Source organism: Convolutriloba macropyga, chromosome 8 (genome assembly GCF_964194025.1).
Source record: "Convolutriloba macropyga chromosome 8, txConMacr16.3, whole genome shotgun sequence".
Classification (NCBI taxonomy): Eukaryota; Metazoa; Xenacoelomorpha; order Acoela; family Convolutidae; genus Convolutriloba; species Convolutriloba macropyga.
Genome location: NC_134475.1, coordinates 1,572,807 through 1,589,585, shown reverse-complemented (window position 1 = coordinate 1,589,585; position 16,779 = coordinate 1,572,807). Strand labels below are relative to the sequence as shown.

At 36.9% G+C, this 16,779-nt stretch overlaps 1 protein-coding gene across 2 annotated transcripts in view; it reads left to right on the top strand.

Annotated features, from left to right (window-relative positions):
• The window catches only part of LOC142344373 (E3 ubiquitin-protein ligase HECTD1-like), a 120,637-nt gene that overhangs the window by 76,933 nt on the left and 26,925 nt on the right, over positions 1-16,779 (top strand). For both annotated transcript variants that reach the window (XM_075395971.1, XM_075395972.1), the window contains 6 exons: positions 431-708; positions 7,177-7,507; positions 7,983-8,150; positions 8,903-9,034; positions 10,991-11,192; positions 11,751-11,986. In XM_075395971.1, the coding sequence (XP_075252086.1) occupies positions 431-708; positions 7,177-7,507; positions 7,983-8,150; positions 8,903-9,034; positions 10,991-11,192; positions 11,751-11,986 (1,347 nt within the window). The remainder of the gene's footprint in view (positions 1-430; positions 709-7,176; positions 7,508-7,982; positions 8,151-8,902; positions 9,035-10,990; positions 11,193-11,750; positions 11,987-16,779) is intronic.

Here is a 16,779-nt window from a genome sequence, read left to right as displayed (position 1 = left end):
GCACCTACCCACACCCCTGGACTGAAAAAATTTTAACGATTTTTATGTTATATTGGTCTGCTATTTTTGTTATTTCTAGTGTTTTTTTCGATATTCTGATTTTGTCCAATTTATGGTAGAGATTATTTTGCACGACGATTCGAGTCGTTTCCGGTATTCTACCGGCTATGTTTTTTTTGCGAGACTGTTTTGACTTTTCAAGTGACTTTTAAGCCCTCGACTTTCGTTTTGCGTGATATAAATTTCTCTCATTCACACGTGTCAGCAGCTGAACTCAAGTGGCAACAGATCAATAATCAAAGTCAGAGGCAAAGTGTGCCGAATTTGGTGTAATTTTTCACTTTTGTTTCTTGTAATAAATTTCAAGCAAACGTTTAATGTAGTAGATTTTTTGTCAGTTATTTTGGCGCAAATTTTTTGTGTTTGTTAGGTTTACCGTGTAGAGCTGATAAGTTCAGGAGACTCTCAAAAGGAAGGAGACAGAAGCGTTGGAGGTGGCAATGGTGCATGTCACATGGGCAGACAAAGGGAGGAGTCCCTGATCAGTTGTGTACAGAGACTGCACTTGATGAGTCTGTTGAATGGTGCAACAGGCACTGGTGTTGCTAGTGGCAGTAATGGTGTAAGCGGTGGCAATAAGTCGTCTTCCAACAGTAACAGTGCTACAACTGCTGTCAACGGACGCAAAATGTGGGAGAACACTTACACGTAAGTTCATTTGACATGTGAGATTGTGAGGATATTCGTAACTAATTATGTGCGATTGACAAATTGAGACCCTCATGCTGTTTCGAATATCATCGTAATTGCTTTTGATGTTCTTTGTGTCATTCAATACAGCTAAATAGATAAATGTATCGTTTTAAACGTAGCAATTACATTATTCTTTTTATTCTTCCCGATTTTTTGTACGACCAATTTGTCAGAGCATTGAACTTTCGGTCGCCTTGGCGATGCACATCTGTCGAAAAATGCACGCATGGTAGAAATTTGGGCTATTTTTTGAAGTCTCATATTTATCATGCCCCCTCCACCATATTTATCTTGCCTACCGCACCTAGTTAGAATAGTCTCATTGAGACTGATAGTCTCAACTTTTCAACTATCAGAGCCTTACCCGGCGTTTGAGAGCAATTTGTCCGAGCTCAGTCGTTTGTTTTTCTGAACAGATAAAATTTTTAGTGAGCCTTGACTTAATCCGTGTTTTAAGGAATAGTGAATACAAAAATTTCCAAATTTTGGCTTGAAAATTACGGAAAATACACCAGCGGGTAGATTCCGGCCTTTCTGCAACTATGCTTTGTTTTTAATTGCTCTCAAACAGAACAATTATTGGTCCTGTTGGCGTTTGGTACAACTTTTTTGGGTGATCGATTTTTCATCTGATCATTGGACACACGGGTATAATTTCATGATTTGGAGGTCAATTTTGTGAATTTTGGACCCCCTTCGTAGCTCCCCTCAACCATGCAATAGCCTCGCTTCCTCAAATTTAAGCAATCAAAGCCAACCCCTTAACTTGAGAGTAGTCCACCCGACATTGGTAGCTGCAGTTGAAGCAAACTGGAGCAATTTTGAGGAGTACAATTTTCAAATTCACCCGTCAAAGTAGAAAAGAAGAAAAGGCTAAACATTTTGTCTCGACTTTCGAATGCGTTTTTTTTCTGGTTAATAGCCGCACAGCGATAGCTGGGGCTATTTTTGGCCTTCTCTTGGTTCTTTTACAATTCAAAGAATTTGAATTGTATTGGGGCGCTGTCTTTTTTTTTAAGATCTGTTCACACATTTTCATGATTTTTGAAGTCAAATTGGAGTAGTGATTTTGGTCACGCCGAAACAGGAAGTGGAGCGAAAAAGCGACTGGTTTTGCGGCGTGAATTTTTGCTCTAAATTTAAAGTAGAGTGAGAAAACGGTGTTTGAACAAAAATTCGCTTTCTCGCTAGTTGTTTTTTGTTCACATGCGGCAATTTCGCTTTGATTTTTTCTGTTTTTTCGATGTTTTGGATCGGATTTTTTTTCTAAATGGTTTTCCCAATCCATTCATAGTCCTTTCTAGGTCTAGTTTTTTGTTTAGTCAATGAAAATTCTTTGAATTGTACGTCAGGACTTGTCCTGCTATGTTGTTTTTTGTTTCGTAGTCTGACGCTCTTTTTTCGTTTTACATTTGTTCACACAGCAAAGCTGAAAAAGTCAAATTTTCTGAATGACTTCTTCCTCTCACTAACGGCATTTGCGCGCGTGACGTCATTTCTCACTCGCTTTAGCAAAAGTTTTTTGATTATTTGCGTGATTAGATTTTGATCAAACGTGACTTACCTCACTCAATAAAATGACTTTTGCAGTTTAAAACTTAAGTTTAGTTTGAATTTGTTTAAGGTCAAAGGAACTCATTTGTGCAGCAAAGGTCCCTAATAAGAGGCTTCTGCTGAATGAATTTTAACAATCTTTATTAATTTATCCCTGAATGTTTTTTATCCTAGTTTTTTGAGCGGCGTCGATTTTTTTTCAATTTAGATCTGCATCTGTTTCTATCTCTATTATATTGCACGCAGGTCTATTCTTTCGCAGCTATTCCGGCGATCTGCCGGCTATGTTTTCTGTTTTTTAGATTTTTTGGATTGGATTTTTTTCTAATTGGTTTTCCCAATCCATTCCTAGTCCGTTCTAGGTCTAGTTTTCTGTTAAAGCAATGAAAATTTTTTGAATGGTACGTCAGGATTTGTTCTGCTATGTTTTTTTATTTCGTCGTCGAGCTTTTTGTTACGACCATATGACGTCACAACCACTTCAAATTTGCTTTTTGTTCATTCGTTCATGCAATTTCAACTGAAGTTCGTGCGTGATGTCATTTTTCGCTCTTAGTGGAGCGAGTTTTTGTTCATCCGCGTGATTAAATTTTTGGTCACACTTGACTTACCTCACTCTCAAAAATGACTTCCTCACTTTGAAATTAATTATGTTTACTTTAATTCAAAGAGATTGGGTCAAGTGGATGTGTCACTCTAAATGAAGGTTACTTGAGAGCTGCTAAAAGAGGCAGCAAAAACTTACACAAATTTTTAATCAAAATATAACATATCAGCCTTCAATGAAAAAACGAATTTTTTTGGTCTGTCTTTTTTACTGTTTTTTAAGACTGCAGATCTACGATGCTATTGCGGCAATTTTCTTGCAATATGCCAGCTATGTTTCAGTAATTAGACGTTTTTGGTAAGATATTATTGTTCTCGTGCTCACGTGTTCTTTTACTCGTCGTTCTTTTTTGTTCCCACCATTTGACCACGCGCCAAAAAGTTGAGAAGCGACTTCTTACTGACTTCTAGCGCACAGCATCTTATTTTGCGTGCGTGAAGGCATTTGTTACTCTCTTTGGTATGAGTTTGTTGCTCAAACTTGACTTAACTAACTCGCGAAAATGAAGTCTGTGCCAGCGTATGAAATCTAAATAAAGAACTATAATTAAAATTGAAGATCCGCCGGCAAAGTTTTTTTGCCAAAGACTAATCGTCGTGGGTTTTCCTGTATTCCTCTGGTTTTCCTTCGATCTGCTATCTCTTTCACTTCTATCGAAATCTTCTCTTTGCTCATATTTTCAATTTCCTGTTTTTGATACAATGCGTGCAATGTTCTCTGGGAATTTTTCATTCTTCTCGCAGTCCGCTCAATTCGTGTTTAAAGTGCAGTGAATGTATTTTAATTGCAACCTCAATGCCTATTTGTTTTATGAATACTATGATTTGATAAGTTCAAGTGACTAGATTTTCTAGAGGTTATTTTCATCTTAGTTTTTACTATGTAAAGTTTTTGAACGTTTTTGGTGTTTAATTGCTCTCAAACAAAGTTTGTAGCAATTATATTAGTCCTGTCGGTCTTTTTAATGCGATTTTTTGCTTGACCGAATTTTCGTCTGACGGTTGTGACTTTTCGTCCTCAAAAAGGGGATCAACAGATAGCGCACAACGGGCATTAAGTGCTCTTAGAGCCTTTCAGCTCTGTTTGAGCTCAATCTATTTTGGAGACATACTTATGGCGTGAAGGGTGGAAGAGAGGTTGCCTTATGGTGTGAAGGGCGGAAAAGAGATTTTTGCCCCCCTCACTGTTGCCCCCCCCGCCACTATTATTGCCCCCCCCCACCACACACAGCGCTGTTGCCCCCCCCTACCGTGGCTACTTCTAACAACCGAGCGCTAAGCACACGCAATTTTATATTAGTTTTTTTGAGTTTTTTCAAATTTAGGTGTCAAGAAACCTCCTCTAGGGTTTTATAATAGGCTACTGAATAGTTTCTAGTGGTAGTGGCATCGTTTCAAACATTTAAACATCACGAATTTTAGCATTTTTTGGACAAAACGTGCAAATTGTTTTTGACATTTGTTTTTAATAGCCGCCCTCATCTTCTCAGCCAGCTATTATTGCGCTCGTATTTTTTTTTTACTTCGTCAAACTTTTTTTCGCTTTACCATTTTGCCGCTTTTTCGACATTTTGCGTGAAATCTTTTTGACTTCTCTAGGCTAGTATCTCTCTTTTCTCATTCTGCTAAAAGTGAATTTGAGCATCAGTTGCTAAGCAAAGCAATTCAAAATGAACAGAGTCGGTATAAAAAATTGAAGTCAGAAATAGAAACGGGATAAACCCATATAGCCCAATTTTCCAATTTTAGATGCCCGCTATTTGAACGTCGTTCTATAAGTCTTAGTTACCATCTCTAATGTTTATTGGTATTGATAATAGCCCCTGTAGCCTCTCTCTAAGAAACAGAAGTATGTTCAACTACGAAATGCCATCAAAATAAATCGGACTTGTGCAAAATTCTTTTTTTTTTCAATATATTCTATTCGTTCAATCCCAATCATGCTTATTGGAATCAACGGCGGCTATTTTCCGGCAATCTTCCGGGTATGTTTCATTATTCAATTTTTACAGACCCAGGTCCCAGAAAACTTCCTTTGGGGTTTCCTTACTAAGTCACTGAAAAATTTTTATGGGCCATCGAATAGTTTTAAACTTTTTATCACGAATTTTAGCAATTTTCGATAAAATTTCGCCTCAAGAGCCAAGGAACCTCCTGTAGGGTTGGACAATAGGTTACTGTATATTTTGCTAAATGTGATGGAATGTTTCTCAAGATTTCAATACCACGAATTTTAGCATTTTTTGCTAAACTTGCCTTTTTTTGACATTTATTGTCATTATTCAGGTTTTGCAGCCTAAAACAAGATCTCCGTTAGGGTTTTGAATAAAGTTAACGGAGAATTTTTTTTGTGGTCATGGATTAGTTTTCAACTTTTATCCCAAATTTTAGCCGTTTTTTTATGCAACTTGCATTTTTTTTCCATTTTTTTTGAAAATTTTTTTGTCTGATAGGTTTCTGTCGCCTTAAGAGCGGAGAACCTCCTCTAGTGTTTTACAATAGGTTACTGTATATTTTCTAAATGTAATAGAATTTTTCTGAAGACTTCAACACTACGATTTTTAGCATTTTTTTACAAAATTTTTTTTATCAATCTTTTGACATTTATTGTCTTTATTCAGGTTTTTCAGTCTAACAGAAAATCTCCATTAGAGAACTGCTATTTATCTCCATGAACTGAACTGCTATTTTTTCAACCAAGAGGAGATTTTTGTAATACAGCAATCGCAAAAAGGCGCCTAAAGAAAATATTTTTAATAGCCGCACAGCGGTAGCTGGGGCTATTATTGGCCTTCTCTTTGTTTTTTACATTTCGAAGAACTTGAATTGTATTCGGGCGCTGTCTTTTTTTAAGATCTGTTCACACATTGGAGTAGCGATTTTCGTCACGCCGAAACAGGAATTGGAGCGAAAAAGCGAGTGGTTTTAAGACGTAATGTTTTATCGCTCCAGTTTTAAAGTAGAGTGAGAAAACGGCGTTTGAACAAAAATTCGCATTCTTGCTAGTGATTTTTTGTTCACATGCGGCAATTTCACTTAGATTTTTACTGTTTTCTCGATATTTTGGATCTTTTTTTCAAATGGTTTTCCCAATGCATTCATAGTTCGTTAAAGGCCTATTTTTTTGTTTGAACCAAATTTCCGTTTCTCGCTTGTGGTTTTTTGTTCACTTGCAGCATTTTTGCTTTGATATTTACTGGTTTTTTTCGATTTTTTGGATCTGATTTTTCAGAATTGGTCTTCCCAAATCACTCATAGTTCGTTCAAGGTCTAGTTTTTGCTTAGTCAATAACAATTCTTTGAATTGTGCTTCAGGACTTGTCCTGCTGTTTTTTCGTCGTCGCGATTTTTGTTACGACCATATGGCGTCACAATCACTTAAAATCTTCTTTTTGTTCATTCGTTCATGCAATTTCAACTGAAGTGCGTGCGTGGCGTCATTTTTCGCTCTTATTGGAGCGAGTTTTTTTTCATTCGCGTGATTAATTTTTTGGTCACACTTGACTTACCTCACTCTCAAAAATGATTTCCTCACTTTGAAATTTACTTTTGTTTTACTTTAATTCAAAGAGATAAGGTCAAGTAGATCTGTCACTCTAATTGAAGGTTATTTGAGAGCAGCTAATAGAGGCAGCAAAAACTTTAATCAAATTTTAACATATCAGCCTTCAATGAAAAGACTGTCTTTTTTGAAACTACAGATCTATGAAGCTATTGCGGCCATTTTCTGGCAATCTTCCAGCTATGTCAGTTATTTTTAATTGTCAGTTATTTTTAATTATTTAAGCATTTTTCTTCACGGTGGCGTCTTTGATGGCGGCTTTTTTGGTTACTAATAGTCAAAAAGTTTTTATTAACATGCAGTTGCTTCATTTTGTAGCCGTTGGGATGTGTTGAGATTATAGAGCAACGAGTAGAATTAAAAGTATTGTTTTTGGGAAGCTGTTTTTAGTGAGCAAACAAGAAGTGTTAATGATCTGCTGGTTTTCAATTTTGTCGAATTGAACATTTGCGCAGATCTTGTATTCAAGCACTCTGGACAATCTTTAACTCTGATAGTTTCGATTATTTTCTTGTGCAGATTGTTTGGAACCAAATACTTTAAGAACATAGTTGAAAGTCATCGCCATGTATTTCTCGCTTAAGTTTATCTCTCGCTCAAGTGAGAGATTTAATGTTGGACCATTCTGTTTGGAGCGGAAAACCAGAACTGAATTATCTTGTGAACTACCACCATCACAGATATGTTAACTATTTTTTTAGGATTGAGTACATGGAAGAAGGCGAGATCCCGCCTTGGACTGTTGATCAAGTTGAAACCCTTGGCTGTCCTCCAAATGCAACCAGTGACAGCTCCTCCATTTCACCGGAAGAAGTTAAAATGTTCCTGGAGAAACAAGGATTTCCGGTTGAGGATTTGAACGAACAACTGCCGATGCCTCAAATACCAGCAATAGTGAAGCCGGAAGAGGAGAATGAAAATAGTGAAGAATCCAGGTCTACTGTGCAATCAGAAGAAGCAGATTTACCTGTGGTGGAGGAGAAAATTGATGCTAAGGAAGCCGAAACAGAACAAATCGTGAAAACATACAAGGTCAGTGCGACATACTCAATCAATTTTTAACTTATTATCAACTATTATTGAAACATTATACAAATTAATACGAGATTTTAATATACGAGATTTTTACTCAACAATTATATAGGCTGAATATTGGGCTTTCATAATAAGCGTTGAATTGATTAGATCGAATGGATTGTTTGCTTTGCCTTTTAGTTTCGTTTTTGAGCTGTAGTTAAGAGAAGTATTTTAGCGGACGTGTGTGTCAATGTGGTTCTGATTGTCAAGATAAAATATTCGTTGCCAAAATGTCAATGATTCACCCATAATTCTTCCCAATGATCATAATTTCCAAAAAACTATTAAGCTTAAGTTATTCACGTTGCTTAAGTTATTTTACGTTGCTTATAATATTTCTGAATTCACACTCATTGATCAAAGACAATTGACTCAAAGAAAGTAAAGGATGCAGAATGGAACGGGGGGCATGCATGCAACTAATGTTTAGAACTTGGTGTCGCTCATTCCACGTGGCAATGTGAGTCGGTGGCCAGAAGTGGAGAAGACGACTGAAGTGAGTGGATTGATGCAGTTGGTGGCCCTCTTGCACACGGCAGCTAGCTCTGTCTGGAACACGAACTTATCTGAGGAAGGCACACTGAGCAACGAGTCCAAGGTGGGTGTAAGATTTTAGTTGTTGGGCTCCCGGTTTAAAATCGCCACGTTGGTCGATATTGCTGAAAATTTTGGATTGTTTTCTACCGCACCCGCTCATTTAGGCATCTCCCCTTAGTTTATAAATGCTAAATTCTTGATAACGTGAAATACGTACGAAATTTGAATATATGAAACAAAATAATGAAAGTCAAATGACTACTAAAGGATATCAGACACCACCCTCACTACCACGACACCACCCTCACTACCACGGCAACATCCTCACTACCACGGCACCACCCTCACTACCACGGCAACATCCTCACTACCACGGCAACACCGCTCGACATCCCCACTTTACCATTGGACCATTCTCTGTTCAAGGTTCTGCGAATAGAGCAGATCTAGGGAAACGGATAGATTAAAATATAGTGAGCTGTGCAATCAGGATTGATTAACAAATTCTCTGCTCATTGGCGTCTCATCGCCATAATTTTGTTTCCGAGGCCAGAAAAATCTTTTGACGCTTTTAAAACGACTCGCTGTAAAAAACTCGCGTTTTAAAGTGTCCAAATAATTACGAACAAAAACTGAAAATAAAAACCCAAGTTTGTCAGTTTTTGCTCATAAAGCTGCTTAAAAATCAACAATCAATGACATAGATTTCATACTTTTCCTTATTTGGCCATTAAACAAGACCACATACGTTTGGTGTTCACAAAAACATGGTTCATGCAATATTGTGAATAAATATATTGTTGTAAATTGCAGGTGTTTGATGTGTACCGTGATGAAGATGAGGATGAAGGGGACCTTGATCAGGTGGAAGATTGGACTGTGCAGCAAATGAATGAAGAGTTCATCTCTCAAAAATTAACCAGAAAAGTTGAACAGCAGTTACAGGTAGGTCCTCGCACCCTTTCTTGGTTCGTTCATATTTGATCTTTATATAAGTGGCAATTTTTAGCGTTTTTTAAAACGTTTTTTTAGAATGAAACTTTTAGAATGAATTACTGCACAGTTTCTAGCGGTAATGGCACGGTTTTCTTTTTTTTTTGACATCATGAATTTTAGCATTTTTTGACAAAAGTTGCAATTTTTTCATGTTTTTTGACAAATTTATTGTCATTGTTCAAGTTGTTAGAGTCCCAGGGGCAAGAAAACCTCATTAGGGTTTGGATAATAAGTTACTGAAAAATTTTTAGTTGCCATGGAATAGGTTTCAACTTTTGAATATCACAGATTTTAGCAATTTTTTTGAACAAATTTGCATTTTTTTCAGGTTTTTGAAAATTTTCATTTTTTCAGTTCTTCTAGTTTCAATGACCAGGCAATCTCCTTTGAGGTTTGTTAGTATGGCACTGTATAGTTTCTAGTAACAATGGAATGCTTTTTAACTTTTTAATGTCTCGAATTTTAACATTTTTTTTGATAAGATCTGCAATTTTTTTTAATGTTTCCTAAAGTTTTTGTCAGTTTTTGATATTCGTCCATTCTCAAGTGCAAGAACACCTATTCCACGTTCTGATAAAAAGTTACTGCGTGGTTTTTAGTTTCAATGGATTTGTTTTCAACAATTTAACCTTTCGACTTTTAGAAATTTTTTGATAGAATTTGCAATTTTAAAAAGATTTGTTTTTTATTTTTTTCCTGCCTCAGTAGCCAGGTATCCGCATCCAGGGTTTAACAGTATGTTATTAAATAGTTGCTAGGGGCAATTGAATGGCTTTCAACGTTTTAAAAGAACGAATTTCGATTTTTTGAAATTTGAAATTTTTTCTAAAAGTTATTGCCTATCGATCTTTGAGCCAATGAGTTTTTTAAAGCTTGCAATTGGGTTACTGGATAGCCTCTAGAGACACAGAAATGATCCTGAAGATATTTATATCACGATTTTCAGCAAAATTTCCTTATAATTTGCAATTGATTTCTTTTTTAAATTTTTTGGTCATTTTCGACTTAATCGATCTTCAAGGGCCAATTAATATTTTTCTGGTCTTGCAGATATAATACTGGACCGATTTCAGAAAAAATGGTTTTGAACATATTTTTGTAATAGGTGTTTGTAATAGGGGAAAAATTTTGCCTTAGGTTTAAAAGTTTCGAGAGTTTTAGCAATGATTTTGTTTTTTGTTTAGTTTTGATTCTTTTAGTTTCTCAATTCTTTGATGATTTTTGTGTTATGGCTGGCATTGTTCAATTGATCCGCTGGTCAGGTAGAGTACGTCTGAGTTTTTCGTTCAATTCTTTGAATTGTATTTCCGGACTTGTCCTGCTGTGTTTTTTTACTTCATCGAATAAAAAATGTTTCGCTTTACTTCATTTTGCCGCTTTTTCAACATTTAACGTGATATCTTTTTGACTTCTCTAGGCTAATTTCTCTCTTCTCTCATTCTGCTAAAAGTGATTTTGAACATCAGTTGCTCAGCAAAGCAATTCAAAATGAACAGAGTGAGTATAAAAAATTGAAGTCAGAAGTAGAAACGGGATAAACCCATAAAGCCCAATTTTAGATGCCCGCTATTTGAACGTCGTTCCTGTAAGTCTTAGTTACCATCTCTAATGCTTATTGGCATTGATAGTAGCCCCTGTAGCCTCTCTCTAAGAAACAGAAGTACGTTATGTTCAACTACGAAATGCCATCAAAATAAATCGGACTTAAAAAATGTTTTTGTACAAAAATCTTTTTTTTTCAATATCTTCTATTCTTTCAATCCCAATCATGCTTATTGGAATCAACGGCGGCTATTTTCCGGCAATCTGCCGGGTATTTTTAGTCTGTAAATTGTGCTTTTAACAAAATCTATGAACATCTTTTAACATCATAGAAAATAGTGTTAAAAAATTGGGTTTATTTAGGACGCGCTTGCATTATGTGGCAATGCCCTACCTCACTGGGTACCGACTGTGATGCATTCATGCAGGGCACTGTTGCCCCTAGAGACGAGGCAGGCGTACTTGTTGGCCACAGCATTTGGAACAGCTAGGGCAATCACATGGCTCCAAGACAGACTGGATGCTGCATTGGAGAGTGCATCTGCAGCGTCTAATGCCACTGGAGGTCCGTCAGGAAGTATCAATCATTGTTATATTTATCAGAAATTAATTAATTGCTCTTGAACGAAGTTCATAGCAATTATTGTAAACTTGTTGGTCTTTTTTATGCAAATTTTTCGCTTGATCATTTTGCGCTTTTGTAGAACATTCTTTGACTTCTCAAGTGACTTTTTCACGCTTTCGTTCTTCATTTTGAGTGATATCTATTGCTCTCACTCCGAAGTAAAGCCTGTTGCTAATATAAAGTCGGTTGCAGCAGAGCAAAATTAAGGGTCTGGTAGACGAGTGGTCAGTGCATATGGGTATGGATCTGGAGGTGAGTGGTTCGAATGCGGACGGGGTCAAATATTTTCCACCCGCCTGTCGTTCGAGAGCAATTCTTCCGAGATTAGTCGGTTTATGTTTTCTTTTGAAATAGTTCTTTCTTCGACCGCTTTCAAAGACTTAGATGTGTGATGATGAGAACGCTATGTTGAACATAGAGCTATTTTGACGCTAGTACTATGTTGATCATGTGCGTCCTATTGCATGGAGAAATGGATTGTTTAATTGTGATTAACAGGGTTGCGCAGAGGTGGTGTAGGGGGATCTAGTGGTACAGACGATTCGATGGAGTTCAGAGTGGGCAGACTGAAGCACGAGAGAGTTAGAGTGACCAGAAACCCGTCTTATCATCAACATTCCTCAACAGAAGAATCGACAGCTGAGATAGAGAAGAGCGGAGAGAGTAGCAACGTGCTGCTGGAGAGGGCCATGGTCATCATGCGAGTTCATGCTGATCGCAAATCTATGCTAGAGGTTGCTAATTGCAATGTTCATTCGCAGAATATTAAATAGGACAAACAAAGTGTCAATCCGTGTTTTTTTTGTACGATAGCATATGTTTTCAAGAAAAAGTGAAATAATTAATAGCCGACGTCAGCCTCTCTGACGGCTATTATTTAGGCGCTCTCCTTTTACAATTCAAAGAATTTGAATTGTATTGGGGCGCTGTCTTTTTCAAGATCTGTTCACTCATTTTCATGATTTTTGAAGTCAAATAGCGAGTGGTTTTGCGGCGTAAAGATGTTCTGCTCTAATTTTAAAGCAGAGTGAGAAAATAGTGTTTGAACAAAAATTCGCTCTCTCGCTAGTGTTTTTTGTTCACATACGGCATTTTGACGTTGATTTTCTGTTTTTATTGTTTTATATTTATTTTTTTAAATATGGTTTTCCTAATTCACTCTTAGTCCGTTCTAGGTCTAGTTTTTTGTTAAGTCAATGAAAACTGTTCGAATTGTACGTCAGTACTTGTCATGCAAAGTTGCAATGTTTTTTTTTACTTCGTCGGATAAAAATTTCGCTTTTACTTTAGTTCACAACTTGTTCAGCATTTTGCGTGCAATCTTTTTGACTGCTCTAGGCTTGTTTCACGCTTCTCTCATTCTGTTAAAAGTGTTTGTAGACAGGAGTTGATCAGCAACGCTATTTAAAATGAACAGAGTCATGTAACTACGAAACAGGAGTAAGTTCAGCTCAAAATATTTCGCAGTTTGAAATTGTTTGTATTAAAATCATTTTCACTAGTTTTTCCCCTGTTTCAATCCCAGTCTTGGTTATGTGAATCAACGGCGGCTATTTTTCGGCAATCTGCCGGCTATGTTTTTGATGCAACTTTAAACCGGGCTGGAAAATTTAAACTCGTGTGCACTCTGAATTTGCTTTCAATTTTCAGAATATTTTGTTCTAGCTACGCAGCTGTCAGCTGAGCGGAACTATATTGCGTTTCTCTCGGCTTTTTTGCGACCCGAAGAGGAGTTTTGGTTTTCTTAAAGTTTTTTTTAACCGGAAGTACTATTTTTTCAGACACTGTTTTGACCTAAAAGCAAAAATGAGTAAAATTGCCGTGTGAACTAATTTCTGAGCGAGAGAAGTTTTTTGATCATGAGCTGCGTTTAGTAAACGACTTTTTGACTGGAAAACAGTTAATAACTCCTGTCACCGTGTTACGCACTGATTTTTAGAGTATTTATGTGGGTTGTTATTGATACAAATTATGGAGATAATCTAGAGTAATTATTGCCATTTTCCAAGATCTTATTTAGATGTTTCACAGTGCGATTTTCAGCAGATATATTTTAATCAAGTTAGCTAGGAAAAGCCTTTTACTGAGCGGTTCGGATGTGCGATATATCCACTAGTTGCCTTGGTTTAGGAGTATCTGCGATCTCAACATTATTTCTGACGATTAGTCTCAGACTTGGAAAGAATTTTAAAAGAATTGCCAGTTCAATCTTTTATTATTTCCTCTGTTAGAATTAAGAAAGATGTCACAATAATTGAAAGAAAGTTTTAGTTTTATCAACTGATTTCTGAGTCGGTTCGCTGGTGTTCTGGAGATAGTGGGTTCCGCAGGTTTTGTGTCTTCAGTTGTATTGGTCCTTCGCAAATATTTACTGATTTTCAAGTAGGGCGATTTCCGGCTTTTGTACGTCTCTTGATGTTTGTTAAGTACATATACAAGTTCCGTATTAGCACCTACTTTATCAGAATAATTACTTCACCAAGTACATAATCTCTCATGAAGTTATTTACTGATTATGTGAATTTATCTTCAGGAAACTCAAAAAAGTAAATGTTGAGGCTTTTAGGCACTTGATATGTTTGCTGATAAAACTGTCAATCTGCGGTTGTTTTTTGTAAACATAAACAAATTAGAGGTTACAGGCCTAGATGGAAATGTTAGCTATAAATGGCCTTGAAACTAAATGAATATTAATTAATTTATATCACTTATTTATGGATATTTTAAGGAATATCATCACGTAACTATGAGGGACGAAATAGGGGCGTGACACTACCCGACTTTAGGAAAATTTTCCATGAAAATTTTGAGAAGGAACTGGGTTTTTACAATTTCTCTATAAAACGTATAATCTGCACGAGTATAAGGATATAAACATATTTTTGTTGGAGCCACCCAATTTATGTTTTCTTAGAAAAGAGTTTTGGAACGAAAGCATTTAAGTTAAAGAAAATTAAAGAAGTTAAGAGAAATAAAGGTTAAGTTAAGATAAAGTTAAAATGAAGAAGGTTGAGACAAGGTTAAAGGCTTTAAAGAAACATTTAGTGGAGATAAAATGCGCTAATTCAGAAGAAAAGAGTGAAGACATAAGATAAAGTGACGGTTAAAAGAACAGCGGGAATTAGCACTGGGAATAATCATGGTTATTTCTGTGAATAATGGCTCTAAACTTTTGAGGAGGAGACACATATGGTCAAACTGGAGGGATGGTTTAAAGCACTGGTTTAGGTTGTGAATTGAGGTACTAGTTTGAACTTATGAAGCACTGATTAGTTAAGCTTAATGAATGAAGAGCTACTTAATGTGTGAGAGGAATAATACTTGTCAAACTTATATAAGACTATCAAGAACTCAAAGCATACTTTCTTCTGGGGTTTGAGCTGTATTCTCCAGTTCGTCTTCTGTATTGAACCGTTCCAGGGTGTTCAATGAGAGAGCCGAAGTTGTTGGCATTGAATTTCGTCTTCGTCGCTTGAGTGTTCCAAGTTCTTCTGGAGATATGACTGTTGGAGGTTGCTTGTTGTTTGGCAAGAGTTGTGACTACATCTGCTTTTAGATGTTTGGGCACGGAAACTACTGGGTTTAGCGGTACATTGGTTCCGTTGAGCTTCATGAAATTTGGTACCATTCTTCGTACAAAGGCTACTTTATGGTATAAGAACATGAAGAAAATATGTAACGCTAGATTTCCGATAAAAACAATAATGGTTAATGAAAGGGAAAGTTTGATCGGTACGTAAGATTCAAGTTTATCAATTAGTGCTGGCTTGAATGTCTTCGTTTCAGTGGTAATTGGCTTTGCTATGGCATCTAGTGACTCTGTTGATAATTTTCTGTTCGAGTAAATAAATTCCGTTTTAACTTTCTTCAGTAAATCGAGATTTGCTTCGGTGGGAGAGTCATATTTCGGAAGTTCATGTATGTTAGGCACTGAATCAATTAAATGGGCAAGTGGATCTGGTAATTTAACATTACTTCTGGTTGCTGGAAGGTACTGACAACTTTGTAAATCAGCTCGAATCTTAATGTTGTCACTTAACATTGTATGTCCACATTTTAATGTGATTAAACAGATGTTACAACCTTTGTGAGGAACATTGATGTGTCGGCCATTTTCGTCCATACCAATCTCACTAAGGGTATAATCACTTGAAGCTGATGTGAGGAGCCAAATTCCATATCCGAGGTTCTGTGCTCGTTCAGGGTTGGGTAACACAACCTTCTCTGTATCACATACTTTCAATGCTGAGATTGTGTGGTGAAACTTGAGGGTTGCTAGACACGAGGAGAATCCTAGGTGGGTTTCCATTGTCTCATGACAGAGTCTGTATCGTGGCGATCCAAGGCAGTTGTCATACTGAGCTTTCGTCAGTACTGTGGTTTCCATCTGTCCTTCTGAGATTGCTAAGTACTCTCCCTCTATTACATATCGTAAGGCGTCTACGGAGTCCTTTTGAGGCATAGGGATTACTATTGCACGATAAACTTCGAACACTGTCTGGCTAGAGGCTAGGGGAATGGCTAGTGTCAGTAAAAGTCCGTCTTCAACTGTCGAAATCTCTTGTACTAATTTCGCATCGTAGTACGAAAGTATGTCAGTCATGGGTATTGCCAAAGTTAGACGATCTGGGGCGTTCTTTTGGCAATCATGGACTGAATCAAGGATCTTTATCAAAGATTTACGAGGCACTAAGGAGATTGGTAGACGTTTGTCAAGCAAAGTAGGAATTGCGTTTATAACATTAATTCGAAAAGAATATAAGGCTGCTCTGTAACTTTTAATATCTGCATAAAGAGTGAGAAGTAATGAAGCTGCTGTATCAAAATTAAAATTCAATTGTTGCTGTGATAATTGGATTTCCATGCAGGTTGCTAGTGCGTTCAGATTATGATCTATAATTGCGAACTGTTCCTCTACTAGTTTCCAGTTTCTGTTCTGGTTTTCTTGCATTTCGTTTTGAACTTTGTAAACCTTTGCAAGTTCGTCAGCAACTAGGAAGAATTTCTCATTGGTTTGTGCGCCGATTTCCATTACATAGTCATTGAGGCTGTTGAAACTGTTGGCTAATCTGTCGATGTTCTCAGCATTTTGGGACAATCGCTGACAAGATCCGAAAATTCCTGTAATTCCACCGCATCCTCCGCTACTCATTGCGATTCCTGGACCAAAGAGTCCAATTCCAGCAACTGCGGCTGCTATTGCAAGCGGGGCGGCTCGTTTTTGTCGAGTGTGAGGGTCTTCTTCGACTCTGGTAAGGAGTTTTTCAGTCTCGTTGCACAATTTGAGGACTTCAATTTCGGCTTCTATGGTTTCATTGAGTATTTTTGTGTAAAGCCAATCAACATTGAAGGCTGCTGTTTGGTTCCGGTAAGTAGTGCTATGGGTAAGGTTGCAAAATTTTGATTGCGTGATCCATTTTTTCGAGAGTTCATTAAGTAGAGTCTCTACTATTTGTCTGATAGTGAAATTATAGCGAGGAAACGGTACTAAAAATTCCACATTTATGAACTTTTCGGTAATCAGAAT